At 38.7% G+C, this 14,944-nt stretch overlaps 1 protein-coding gene and 1 pseudogene across 1 annotated transcript; both read left to right on the top strand.

Annotated features, from left to right (window-relative positions):
- Positions 1-924: 924 nt before the first annotated feature.
- On the top strand, positions 925-1,866 carry LOC101982174 (olfactory receptor 2AJ1-like). The gene has a single exon (XM_005368926.1). It carries the CDS (start codon positions 925-927, stop codon positions 1,864-1,866), a length of 942 nt encoding a protein of 313 aa, XP_005368983.1.
- Positions 1,867-9,623: 7,757 nt separating this feature from the next.
- Positions 9,624-10,184, top strand: LOC101980864 (annotated as a pseudogene).
- The last annotated feature ends 4,760 nt before the right edge of the window (positions 10,185-14,944 follow it).

Below are 14,944 nucleotides of genomic sequence, written 5' to 3'. Positions count from 1 at the left end.
TCACATTCCCCTGGGTTCAGGAAGAATGAGAAACACAGGATTATATGTGTAGTGCTGTTTTGTGGCACAGTGTTTGGTAACAAGCTATGTGCAGCCTGAATCACCAATTGTTAAGAACAATGAATGATATATGTGGCTTCCCTTGTAGATCAGCTAAGCCACTTTCTCAGGCTAGCTGTGTTAATAATAAGTATACTATGTAAGTTAAAGATTCAAAATAATTTTTCATGAAAAGAACTTTATAGATATTGAGAATTTTGTCTCAGTCTCTACTTCTCTCTCTCTCATACACATACACACTGATGGTTAATCACAGAATATTTGAAAGAAGTATTGAATGTTTGGAAAACTAATTATGAACAATTTCCTTCATTGTGTTAAACTTAACATGAAACCACCTAGGCAATCTATACATATGTTATTCTTTGTTATTTTCTTCAATAATTTGATACCAGATTTTTTTAACCCAAAATATCAGGGTGGAGCAGAATGTAAAACAGCAGGAAAGTCTGGGTTTCTGTTATTTAATGAATGGTTTTACAATGCCCAGGTTCTTGGCAGAGCTTTGGTAGAGAATCTAACCAACAAGAATCCCCAGTGTAGCCTACATGTGTTGTGCAGATGTAAAAGATATATTTTAGAAATGACTGGACTTAAGAAAAGCATATTTAAGTAATTGTAGCTAAGAGATAAAAGATATAAAAAGGTTCATTCCATACTAAATATTATGATTTGTTCAACCAAATAAATTTATACCTAGCATAATATACCCACTCTGAGACCCTCTATGAGACACCAAGTGGTAATTACAAATTATATGTCAACTAATTTTTTATGTAAACACATATAAAAGTAAGCATAAGACTTTGCTACTTTTTTTTCTAATTAAATAACCATCTCTTTATAGGTAAAATAGGAGGAGACATGATGGAAAATGAGAACCACACTTTCAGCAGTGACTTCATCCTTTTGGGTTTGTTCTCGTCTTCCCAAACGAGTCAGGTGTTTTTCTCATTTATATTTTTTATTTTTATTATGACTATAACAGAAAACGCCCTCCTCATCTTCCTAATCCACAGGGATTCTCGACTCCACACCCCTATGTATTTCCTGCTCAGCCATCTTTCCTTCATGGATATCTTGCACATTTCCAACATTGTACCTAAAATGATTGCTGACTATTTGTCAGGCAGCAGAACTATTTCCTTCACAGGCTGTGGCTTTCAGATATTTCTGTCCCTCACTATGCTAGGAGGTGAGTGCCTTCTCCTGGCAGCCATGTCTTATGACCGATATGTGGCCATCTGCCATCCACTTCGTTATCCTGTGCTGATGAGGGACAACACCAGTGGGCTCCTGGCTTCAGGTTCCTGGCTTGTGGGGGTTTTTAACTCCATAGTCCACACATCTTTTGCACTTCACTTTCCTTTTTGTCACTCAAGGGCCATTGATCACTTTTTCTGTGAAATTCCTGCCATGTTGAAGCTGTCCTGTGTAGACACATCACGTTATGAGCGAGGAGTTTATGTCAGTGGCATCATTTTTCTACTGATTCCATTTTCAATCATCTCTATATCTTATGTGCAAATTCTCCTCACTATCTTCCAAATGCAAGCAGGGGCTCGACAGAAGTCCTTGTCCACCTGCTCCTTCCACATGGTTGTGGTCATAATGTACTATGGGCCCTTCATTTTCACATATATGAGACCTCGCTCATACCACACTCCAGGCCAGGATAAGTTTCTGGCAATATTCTACACCATCTTGACACCCAGTCTCAACCCAATAATCTACAGCTTTAGGAATAAAGATGTCCTCATGGCCGTGAAAAACATTGTCCAAAATAATTTTCTGAATAAAAAATGAATAGAAAAATACCTGCAATTTTTGTCTTTTATAAACTCTCATTCTTAGCTTGGTTCATACATTTACTTGAGAAAAATGTGTAATTGTGCACAGATATATATCAATATCCATATTCAGATGCCCCATGGTAAAGTTACGCTATGCTGTGATGAGACAACAAAACGTGTCATCTAAGAAGGTGTGTATATGTTGTCTACAAACTATCCTAGAAAATTTTTTTTTTTTTGGTTTTTCGAGACAGGGTTTCTCTGTAGCTTTGGAGCTTGTCTTGGAACTAGCTCTTGTAGACCAGTCTGGCCTTGAACTTACAAAGATCTGCCTTCCTATGCCTCCCAAGTGCTGGGATTAAATATTCTAGCAATTTTTAAAGCTAAGGAAATAATAATAAAGCAAAGGAATAAATATTACTATTAAAGCGGATTAATTTATTTTCCTACTAGCAACAGGGTAGAAATATTCTAATTGAGGAAAATTTTAATTATATCACAACCAATATTTTGAATAATCAATGTTGCATCAATAAAAAACAATAAGTAATTTAAAAGAAGACATCATATAAAGTTATAATTCCTGAAAATGTGCTAATTTGTCTTTGCAGTAGCATCTTCTAAAATGACCACAATACATTTTAGCATGTCATAATTCTACTGTAGGTTAGGAGTGGTCCAGGATTGATGGGTGCAGCACATTCCTGCTCTGTATCAGAAGTTGTTTTGTGAAGACCTCAATGTGGGGTTTTGAGCCTCATGATTCTGTTGATTTCATACTGCTTTATTTTAATAACCTTTGTCACTTTGTAGTGCTTTTAACATTCATACTCTCTGATTGGAGTATAATATGTTTTGCAATGATGATAAATTATTGCCATTTATACCACTGATTTAATGAAAAATTTGTTTCTCTGTTTTAATGAGCTATATCAGAATTTTATGACTGAACCCTTTGCTGCTCACAGTTTAAATACTTGCCAACGCAACACAGTTACTAAGGAATTGATTTGAATCTAAAACGCAAGTCTGTGTTGAGTGTCATCAATACCACCTCTATCATTTTTAAAATGTAACGTCTTTATTGACTCTTTGGGAGTTTCACATCATGCAACCCAGTTCTGCCCACCTCCCAGTTTCCCTATATCCTCCCCTTATTTCTGCTCTCTCCCACAAAAGAAAACAAAACTACATAAGCAAGCAAGCAAAGTAAACAAACAAATCCCCAAACCAAGCCAAACCAATCCAATCCAAACCAAACCAAACCAAATGAAAACAAAACAAAACAACAGAGCAATCTCTTTTCTTTTCCTTCTTTCCTGCTTCTACAGTACCCCCCCTCTTTTTATTTTTATCCCGGTGCCATTGGAGGCTTCAGTGTGTCATGTAGTCTATGCTTTTGTCCCATTAGCCTTACTGGCAAATGTTGATTACAGTGAGTAACTTCTCTGGTTCAAGGCCTCTGGTTTCTGGTACATCATCCTCATTGGATCATCACCAGAATGCCTCTGGGATATTCTGCTGTTGCTCTGATTCCTGGAGATCTTTCATGAATCATTCCACAGGACCAACCCTTTTACCAGCTCCAGCAGGTCCTATATGGGGTAGATGCTAGGGTGGGTCAACTCAAGGCCTGTTTGTGAGCCTTAATGGTGGACAAGCTGGTCAGTCTGGGCTACTGGGATCTCAGCCAAGGGGGTGGAATCAGCTCCCCTACATCTATAACCTTAAGGTTGATTCACTCTCACTTATGGTGAGGGGTGGGGGCCATCTCTCCTGAGTGCAGGGCCAGCTCTCTTGCTGTAGTATTCAGCAAGGGGGAAGCTCAGCTTTCCCAGGGCCAGTTAAGGACAAAGCTGGCTCAGCATGGCCCTCAGATGATTTCATCTCACATGGTTCCTAAGGACTTCTGAGGTGACACAGGCCACAGACATTAATACAGACCCCAGCTGCAGCTGGACCACTGACCCAGAAATGGCCTTTGGAAACAGCTTGTTCAAGGACGATATCCTCTTGGTGAAAGGAATGGTCACATAGGTGGGAATGGTTCTGGTGGTCATTTGGTCCCTAGACACACCTCAATTTGCAGTCCCAACCCTCTACTTCTGTGTAACCTTTGGTGTCAATGCAGAGCCCAGATATCAGCACAGACCCCAGGCCCAGTAGGACCATTGATGCCTTCATGGTCCTTAGCAGCAGATGGGTATGGGTGTAACCATTGCCCCAGTGGTGGTATAGACCTGAGACACCAACATGGCCCTTGATCTCAGGTGTCTGTCTTCACAGCCTTCCATGGTTACAGGACCATTGGACATCAGCACATACCCTGGCTGCAGTAATATCATGGACCCTGATATGATCCTCAGCTGCAGCTCTGGCCTGTACGTCACCATGACATTGTATAACAGCACAATGCACTGGTTGCATTCTGGCTATCGGATACCAACCTGGACTCAGGTGGAGAATCTGACCCTGGGCATTCTCATGGGCAAGGTGGCAACAGGAGCCACACACATCAATCCAGACACTGCCCAGTATAGAACCACGAACCTAGACACAGCCCTTGGCAGCAGCCTGGGCCCAGATAACACCATGGTACCAGGTCAATACAGGCCATTCATATCTGTGTGGCCTCTGCTGTGGTGTGCCTCCTAGTCTCCAACCAAGAGTAGGCTCTCTTCGAGATCCTGAGCCTCTATTTAGGCCCTAGTGGCATCATGGACCACAGACTTCAACACATAGTCCAGAGACAGCTGGGCCAAGGACCAGACAAAGTCCCAGGGTGCAATTTGGCCTGGTTGACATCCTAGCTACAAATGGTAGCCCTGGCCACCCAGATCAAGATGATTCTGGCAGCGGCATGGCAGCTGAACACCAAAAAGGCCACAGGTTGTGGCCCATACCCCAGGGTTCATGTGTTCTTTGATTGACACCATGGGACAGGGCATCAATACAGACCTTGGTTATAGTAGACCACCAGACATAGTCCATGGCTACAACAGTCACTCAGATTGGTATGTGTCCAGTAGCAGCATGGCTTGTGGACCCAAACACGACCCCAGTAGGCGGCCCAGCCACTGAAATCAGCATGGCAACTGACAGCAACAGGAGCCATGGCTATTAACACAGACCCTAGCTACTTTAGGATCAAGGACCAAGATATGGCCTCTGGCAGCAGCCTGTCCCAGGTGTCAAGCATACCTACCCCTCAATCTACTTCCCACCACCTTTACCATGGCCCCAGGTGGCAAACAAGCCTCCAACATCTGCTCACTTCTGACTGTCCTCACTCCTCACTGTCTTCATTTCTTCCTTCCCGTATTTTCCACAGTGCATGAACCATTCTGCTTCTCTCTCCCATTTCTCTACCACATATTTCATTATCATAAAAAGCCACATGCCTGGTGCATTAGAGCATGTCCATGGCTGTCTTCTCACCACTCAGGACCTTGAGGACCCCAGCTGGCTAGACTCTGTCTGAGCCTAAAAACCTTTTTCTGTACAAGAACTCTCAGTTTGCAAAATGATTATGAAAGCACATATGTTACAGTGAAACTATTGTCAATATGATTACAGGGAATATGATTATAAATAAGTTTATCTGAAATAACATCAGGAAAAAAATCCATTTTTAACAATAACAATTTGCTTGAGAAAAATCAAAAGAAAGAAACAAAACATTTTAGCAAGGAACAACAAATAATAAACAAAAAAAAAAAGCCTGGTTGCTTGATTCTACCTCAACAACGTGCTGTGCAATGTTTGCTATGTGCAAGTCCATAGAAGCCCTGCCCCTTTCTGAATGGAGAGGAGGAGTAAGTGGATGGAGAATGGGTAGCTGGGAGTGAGGGGGAGGGAGCGGGAGGTAAGGTGGGAGGGGAACTGTGTTTGGTATGTAAAACAGTAAAGGACAAAAAGTTAATAAAAAAGGAAAAAAAAGAGGCAGGCATATGAATGAGAGTAAGGAGAGGTATATAAGATAATGTGGAAGGAGGAAAGGAGAGGGGAGATGATATCATTGTGTTGTAGTCTGAAAAGTAAAATAGCGTAAAATTTAGCACAAGTTATTTTATTGTGAAATTGACTGTGATATATTGTGCATAGGCTGGAAATATAGCACAAAATATAAACATATTCTGGAAAATATACTTAGATCATTAAATGTCCTATAAAATTACCTTATAATAATTGAACTTCAAATGCTTGATGATATAACTATAAAATAAGCAATTACACTTTTAATAAAATTTTGTGATGTCAATGCAAATTTTTTTTTTTTTCTGAGACAGAGTTTCTTTGTTTAACAGGCCTGGCCTTGAACTCACTTTGTAGACCAGGCTATCCTTGAACTCATGGAAATCCACCTACCTCTGTATTGTGAATGCTAGGGTTTAAGGCGTACACCACCACAGTCCATCATTAATGTAGAATTTTCAACTTTTTTCCTTATAATTTCCTGTCCTTATATTAATGAGTGCATTTCAGTAGAAAGCATGCAAAACATACTAGCAAAACAGGAAACACATACTATTGCTGGAGAAACTAAAAATTAAATGGAAAGCCCTAAATTGTGTGTGTATGTATATATATATATATATATATATAGCAAGTGTACATATATATTGTGAATTTGACCATGTATTTTGTGCATAGATTGGAAACATAACATAAAATATTTAGGAAGACTATTCTAGAAAATATACACATATCTATCTATCCACATATATGTATATAAGTAAATTAAAAAGTAATTAAAAATTAACTTAAAAAATTCACACTGTATATGTTGATTACATTTTCTTATACCCACCTCCTCCCAGATCCTCCTGACCTTCCAACCTATCTTCATGTTCCCTTAAAATAATAAACAAAAAACAAAGTCAAAACAACAAATTACAAATATTTTAATGTCTCTTGTAAATGAAAACTTCCCAAAAGAAGATCATCTTGAAGAGGATGATAAGTCAGAATTCCAATGATTATGCAGAGATTTAAAGGTTTCAGGCCCTGAGTCTAAATCAATATTCTCTTGGGTCATCTCTAGCTTTGCCACCCTGTCGACTAATATAATTGAAAAGTATGTTGATTTATGACTTTGTTCTGTTGCTACCAAAACTTCTTGAAAATTTTATCTCATAGAAATTGTGACAACCTAAATCTGTGTTCTCAGGTCATAGACACTCATATTTGTATGTGTATATAAGTATTGTTTACATATACTTGAGTCTTTATATCATTTATCTGGTAGCAAGTGGATTTACAAGTAAGTGCTCATGTAAATTACCATCACCAAACTTAGCCTAAATTCATTTCAGTTTACATTGTCACTTGAGCTTTAAGGGGAAAAGATCTCAGTTTCAACAAGCCTAACAAGTTAGGTTTAGATACCTGTCAAATATTCAAATATAGACACAGTGTAATGATGAGGGGCAGAATGAAAATTTTATAATGTTACCACATTCATGGAAAGAATGAGGAATCTGATGAACCTTGGTCTGTCCTTTGGGTACTTAAAAAAGCTGTAAGTTTAAGGTGGATCTTTTTTTTTTTTGGATTATTTTTATTGAGAAAAAAAGTTTCCGCCTCCTCTCAGCCTCCCATTTCCCTCCCCCTCCTCCCGCCCTTCTCCCCTCCCCCCACTCCTCTCCCCCTCCCTCTCCAGTCCAAAGAGCAGTCAGGGTTCCCTGCCCTGTGGAAAGTCCAAGGTCCTCCCCCCTCTGTCCATGTCTAGGAAGGCGAACATCCAAACTGGCCAGGCTTCCACAACGCCAGAACATGAAGTAGGATCAACACCCCATGCCATTGTCCTTGGCTTCTCATCAGCCCTCATTGTTCGCCATGTTCAGAGAGTCCGGTTTTATCCCATGCTTTTTCAGTCACAGTCCAGCTGGCCTTGGTGAGCTCCCAATATATCAGCCCCACTATCTTAGTGGGTGGGTGTACCCCTTGTGGTCCTGACTTCCTTGCTCATGTTCTCCCTCCTTCTGCTCCTCATTGGGACCTTGGGAGCTCAGTCCGGTGCTCCAGTGTGGGTCTCTGTCTCTATCTCCAGATGAGACAGGGTTTTTCTGTAGTTTTGGAGCCTGTCCTAGAAATAGCTCTTGTAGACCAGATTGGCCTTGAACTCACAGAGATCCACCTGCCTCCCAAGTCCTAGGATTAAAGGCGTGAGCTACCATTGTCTGGCTAAACTAGATTCTTAAGACAAATTCCAGTGTATTCTTGTCTCTATTCTCCTTCTGCAAGTTGGTCTGAGAAGTTCCTGAAGGACATTCCAAGGGGATTGACTACTCAAGAAGATGACTGGCTTTCAACAGATGATTACTCTAGGGTGCAACTCCCCACCCCAGTGGATAATTGCTGAATTCTGGAAAAGAAATCTAAATTCCCTATTCCAAGGTTTAATATTGCTTTATGGATTATGATTTAAAAATTCATCTTTTTAAGAGAAAAGTGTTTTGGGATGGAGTGGTTAAGAATGCTTAACTGTCTTCATTTGGACTTTGCTCTCTTCCTATCACCTACATTGGGTCATTCACAACTGCCTAACTCCATCTTCTTGGTTCTTATGTTGTCGTCTGGCATCTATGTGTACCTGCATGAATGTGGCATTCCCACACCCACATGCACACACAGTCATGCCCACATTCCCAAAATAAAAACAAATACTTATTTTTTTTAATTTAATTTTATTCTCTTTCATTATTTCCCCCCTTTGTCCTTCCCCCAACTTGACCAAGCTGATCCCTATGTTCACCACAATTTATCTAGGAGATCTCATCTATAAAAACAAATGTTTAAATAAAAGGATTAGAGGTAACATCCTTCAACATAATGAATACTATATATGAGAAATCTGTAGCCTAGATAGAGAAAAGCTTGAAGACATCACACCGAAGCCAGGAATGAGACAGGAATGTTCACTATCTCCAACTCCTTTTCAATATTGTGCTTGAAGTGCTAACTAATGTAATACAAAAAAAGATAGAAATTAGAGGAATAGAAAGATGGAGAAGTAAAACTATATCTATTTGCAGAAGGCATGATGCTATACATTAGAGATCTAAAAAATTATACCAGACACTTCTACAAATGATAAAAAAAATTCAGCAATGTGACAGGATACAGAATCAACTGAAACAAATCAATAAGTTTTCTATGTGCCTCCAACAAACATATAGATAAGGCAATTTAGGTAAATTTTCATAGCAATCACCTCATAAAAATAAAATTTCTAAGAATAAACTTAGCCAAGGAAGTGAAGGACCTCTACAATGAAAATTGTAAACCTCTTATGAATAATATAGAGAAAGAGACTAGAAAATGGAAAGACATCTTATGCTTATATTGGTAGAACAATTGTTGTGAAACTTACCATTTTGCCAAAAGCCATTTCCAAATTGTATGTAACCCCAATAAAAAATATCCATTTATTCTCTGAGATAGAGCAAACAATCCTAATATTCATAAAAAATGACTAAATACCTTACTAGGTAAAACAATCCTGAACAAAAAGAACAGTTCTGGAATGATTACCATTCCATATCGTAATATATATTTCAAAGCCCAAGTAATGAAATCAATATGGTACTGACACAAAAACAGACATGTAAACAAATAGAACACAATCAGATACCAAAGCATGAGTACCCATAAGTTCAGCAATTTAGTATTTGACAATGATGCCCAAAAACAAAAACTGAAAAAAAAGTATCACCAAAAATTGTTCTGGGAGCTCTTCCTGTAAGCAGCCAGAGGTGACCCGTAAAGATGGTTCGCTACTCTCTTGACCGAGAAAACCCTACAAAATCATGCAAATCGAGAGGATCAAACCTTCGGGTTCACTTTAAGAACACCCGTGAAACGGCCCAGGCCATTAAGGGTATGCATATCTGAAAAGCCACCAAGTATCTGAAAGATATCACTTTGAAGAAGCAGTGTGTGCCATTCCGACTGTACAATGGTGGAGTCGGTAGGTGCTCCCAGGCCAAACAGTGGGGCTGGACACAGGGTCGGTGGCCAAAAAAGAGTGCAGAATTTTTGCTGCCCATGCTTAAAAATGCAGAGAACAATGCTGAACTGAAGGGTTTAGATGTAGACTCTCTGGTCATTGAGCACATCCAGGTGAACAAAGCACCTAAGATGCGCTGACAAATTTACAGAGCTCATGGCCGGATTAACACATACATGAGCTCCCCCTGCCACATCGAGATAATCCTCACTGAAAAGGAACAGATTGTTCCAAAGCCAGAAGAAATCAGGAACTTTGTATACACTATGGAATATACTTCATCTTTAAATAAAAATGAAATAATCTGGCCCTTGTTTTAGTTGTGAGATTTTTTTGATTACTGCTTTTAATTTACTGGGATTATAGATCTGTTTAAGTTGTTTATTCCATTTTGATTTAATTTTGGTAGGTTTTATACATTAATAAATTAATCTATTTCTTTTTAGTTTTTCTGTTTGGTTGAGTACAGACTTTTATGATTCTCTAAATGTCCTTATTGTCTGTTATAATGACATAATTTTATCCCGAATTTTATCAATTTGGGCCCCTCTTTCTCTTACGTTTGGTTAATCTGGCTAAGGATTTTCAATCTGGGATTTTTTTTTGTCAAAGAACAAATTCTTTTCTTCATTGATTCTTTATATTTTTTTTTAGTTTTTTTGTTTCTATTTCACTGATTTCGGTCATGAGCTTAACAATTTCTTTCTGAATACTCTTTTGGTGTCATTTATTCCTGATTTTCTAAAGTTTTTAAATGCATCAATATGCTATTGATATGAAATATCTTCAATTTTTTTTTTTTTTACATAGGCACTTGTCACTATGCACTTGTCTCTTAGAACTGCCTTCATTATGTCCCACAGGTTTGGGTTTGCTCTGTTTTTATTTTCATTAAGGAACAGGTGGGAGGGGAAAGAAGAGGTGAACCAGGGGAGGACTATGGGGAAAACAGCTAAAATTAGTGGATATTTGAGGGGTAATATAGAAATCTAAGAGAGTGGAACATCCTAAAATATATACATTTATGAAGATGATCAAAAAAAGTAATATGATAATGAAAATGGGGGAGAGAGAGCCTTAACTGTATAACTTTTGTCACCAAATGAAGCTTTGTTTTGCAGGATGTGTTACATCTAATGGAATTGTTGGCCAAATGGGAACACCCAAACTACATATGTAGTTTGCCTAGATTAAGATTGCTCTCCACAAACTAACAGCAAGGACTTATTCCTGAAGATACCATATACAGAACTCATTGAACATGGAGAATTAGGTCTAGTGCCTATGTCACCCTTTTACCATTGTGTACTAGAGTCTTTGGTATAAGAAGGTTCCCTGCAAGCTCCCAAAACACTAAATAGCCACAAACATTTGATTTATATTTGTATTTTGCCTGAAAGATATGCTAGTGCAATGGTGGTACAAAACTTGAAGGAGTAACTAACCAACATCTTTTTTTCACTTAAGTTCCACACCACTGTAGACGGCCTTGGCGGGTTACTCAGTCTAGGGGTATAACCCGCCTGGCTGATCATTTATTCCAGGGTCCCAGAGAGGTGCTATCTGTAAGATATGGGCTGAGAGAGAGGAAGAAGGCCATGCTAGGTTTGTCAGAGCCTCCATTTATTAGAGACAGGGTTACAGCTTATATAGGATAAGGAATTGTGGGGGGCACAGGGGCCTGGACTCTTGCTGCGTGGTTCACGTTGGTCACGTAGGCCAGGAAGTCACAAGCTGACACACCTAGTTCTCTAGATAGTTTGGAATGTGGGGCGGGTTCCGCTAACAGATAGCTCTCTATTAACAGATAATTGGGTGTGGGGTAGGCTCTGTCAATAGAACAATTCTCAATACAATTGGGAAGTGGAGTTCTCTGCAGACTCCCCAGGGCGATGGTTCCTGTAATAATTTGGGGGGGGGGAATGGCTCCTGACACACCACAGGATGAAACCCAAATATAACACTGTTAGGATTACTACAATACAGAGACTAGAGAGCCCATTAAGAGAGGGTAAACTGAAAAATATTCTACTAAAAGAATGTTGAAATAAAAGAACCCATAATAACATTCTACTATACACATAGAGCACCACCGTGCTCAGCTATCATCAGAGAAACTTCCTCCTCCAGCCTATGTGAACAAATATAAAGACCCACCACCAGAGATTATGCAGAGAATACGAAACTTTGGAAAAGTCAGCCATAAATTGTATGTCTCAACAAAATACCCACCCTTAGAGTTCAGGGAACTGTGAGAAAGAGGAGACAGAAATATTGTAAGTGCCAAAGGGGATGGAAGACATCTATGTAAACATGAACAATGCAGAGAAGAACTCACAGAGCTTGAGTCAGCATCCACAAGCCCAGCAGGAATCTGAACCAGACTGAGTACTGAAACTGAAAAAGATGGTGAACCAATATCTACATTACCATTGCAGAAGCTATCTCCAATTGATAACTACTTGCAATGGAAATTTAGTTATCTCAAAGGGACTATTACTGGGGATACAAACAGGCATATGGAGAGAGAGTGGGTGGAGTCAGGAAGATGCTATATAGCTGCAGAAGAAGAAGGATGCCAGAACCTTACTGATAAGCTACAGCCTGGAAACAGAAATGAAAAGAAATGTGTTAATTTAAGATATAAGAGTTAGGTAGTAATATACCTAAACTGTTGGACAAACAGCATTGTAATTCATATAGTTTCTGTATGATTATTCATGTCTGGGTGGCCAGGAGTGAAAGAGCCATCTCTGGTTACATAATGGTGCCCAACATGGGGCTTGAAACCACAAACCTTAACAGAGATATAGAGAGAAAGTTGGCAGAGTCAAAGAGATGCCATGTAGCTGCTGAAGGAGAACGATGCTGGAGCCTGAGAAGCAGACTGATCCTTGAGATAGAATATAAAATAATAGAAATGGGTTGATTTATAGTGTAAGAGCTCACTAGCAATATACCTAAGCTGTTGGCCAAACAGTGTTGAAATTAATATAGTTTCTGTGTGATTATTTGGGTCTGGGCAGCTGTGAAACCAATGAGCAGCCTCTGCTTACATAATGGTGCCCACCACGTGGGGCATGGATTCACATAAGACCTAGAAAAAAAAGAGGGACTTCAAGATGGACAAAAATGGGAGCCAAGTGCAACTTCTTGGTAGTTGCATTTTTTTTCTGATAGGCTCTGTTTGCTGGCTGCAAGTAGAGGTGCAGTTCCTTTAAGAGACAGCTTACTGGTTTGTCCTGACAGCATGAATGGCTCTGTCTCTTCTGGGGGTTCAGGCTATGGGACACTTATATGGAGTTTTATGAGCAGAGTACTACAAGCTGCTTAATGGCGACATAAATCCCCTGTATGCCAGAAGCTGGCGCAGTGAGCATAGCTTACAGAGGCAGTTAGCATAACTCCACTATGTTGGAAGGAGCAGAACCAACAGACAAAGCTCCAGCATTAGTCCTAGCCATACTTATTTAGCATTTAAAAATAGCATTTATGGTCAGAAAATGATTACAGATATGCAATAGAGATAGATTCAGACAAAAATAAACCTCTAAACGAGACACAGAATGTTAAAAAATGTACATAGGCTTGTCAGAGAGAGGAAAAAGAGTATAGAGAGTTATAAAAAGAAATAGTTCTTTAATTTAAGAGAGTAGAGAAAGTCACATATTAAAGGAGTAAAGATAGCTAAATATTAAAAAGGTATAGAGTAAAAAGTGCCACATAAATATGGAATATGCAGAGTCTGAATTATGTATTTTATTATATTTTCTTTGATTTTTTTTGACATGAATGAGATAACTTCAGCAAGATATTTCATTCCATGGGCTATTAACCTAAACCTTTAATTTTCTTTATTTGTTGAATCTTTGTGTTTTGAGTATCAGGTTGATTGTGACCTTATACAATGAATGTGACAATGTTCCTTCTGTTTCTGTTTTGTGGAATAATTTTGGGAGTATTGGTATTAGCTATTCTTTGAAGGTCCGGTAGAACTCTGCACTAAGTATCTGGCATTTTTTTTTTTTTTGCCAGCTTAAGGGAGTGTTCGCTGGCTATAGGCAGTATTGTACATTGGGTTCCTAGAACTAGACTGACATTAGGTTAAGAGAGGTCTTTTAATGTTTCAGGTTGGAATCTGGAGCTGAAGGGAGGGGGCTGTTTTAGGTGTATTTTGTTATAATTATAATACATCTTCATTTCTTGGTTCCCTTTTCTTGTGATATCCTTTTCTCTGATTTTACCCTATGGTGTTGTCTATCTCAGGTGGAAAGATGTATTATTTTGGAAGTAGACAAAAGAATAACCTGGTTTTCTAATCTAGTGAATTAGTCTTCCATTTCTGAGGTACTGAGACTACTAATATTAATAATTATGATTGAGGAGTGTTTATCAACTCTGTTAATTTGTTTTTACATTAGTTTTTTTCTGTTTCTTTACATTTTTATTTGAATATTGTGTCATGAATTATTCCTTTTGTCCTCTCAGATGTAGAAACTCTGTTCAAACTGAAGTTTTGACTCTAGTGTCAAATGTTCTAGTCAGTGGAAAGAAATTTGCTAAATATGTTTTCATTGGTGATTTTGTTAAAATTTTTTTTGTGCCTTTGATTTACTGAGGCCAGTTCCATCCTTAGGCACACTAAAGAAACTCAAGTATCAAAAATTTTTGTAAATTATGTGAACATTTATAGTCAATTTGTATGTGCTCATTGAAAAATGCCACTATTTTAGTATTTTCTCTCATTTTTTTCTCACAATCATAGAGTACACTATTTAATGTGGATAGCCAACTCATATCTACATGTAGTATTACTTATTCCCCCTTCTCTGCCTTCTCAGATTTCAAGCTCATCAGGATCATTTCTTAGCCAGGACCCTACATGTGGATACTCCCTGTGCTTATAAAATCGTTTTAGAAGAATGTATTACTCTGAACATCAAAACCTAGTTCTCCTTTAGCTTCTTCAAAGTATCTCTGCTTCATTCAGGGACCATAACTGTGGTTCTCAACTTTCTAATGCTGTAATCCTTTAATAAAGTTCCTTATGTTGTGGTGACCTCCAAAATGAAATTATTTT

The sequence above is a fragment of the Microtus ochrogaster genome, unplaced genomic scaffold (assembly GCF_000317375.1).
Source record: "Microtus ochrogaster isolate Prairie Vole_2 unplaced genomic scaffold, MicOch1.0 UNK43, whole genome shotgun sequence".
NCBI classification, from domain to species: Eukaryota; Metazoa; Chordata; class Mammalia; order Rodentia; family Cricetidae; genus Microtus; species Microtus ochrogaster.
Note: the sequence above shows the minus strand (reverse complement) of the source record. Positions and strands in the feature narration are given on the sequence as shown.

Excerpts from the sequence above, each read along its gene's own strand:
- LOC101982174 (XM_005368926.1), top strand. The coding sequence starts at position 925 with ATGATGGAAAATGAGAACCACACTTTCAGCAGTGACTTCATCCTTTTG.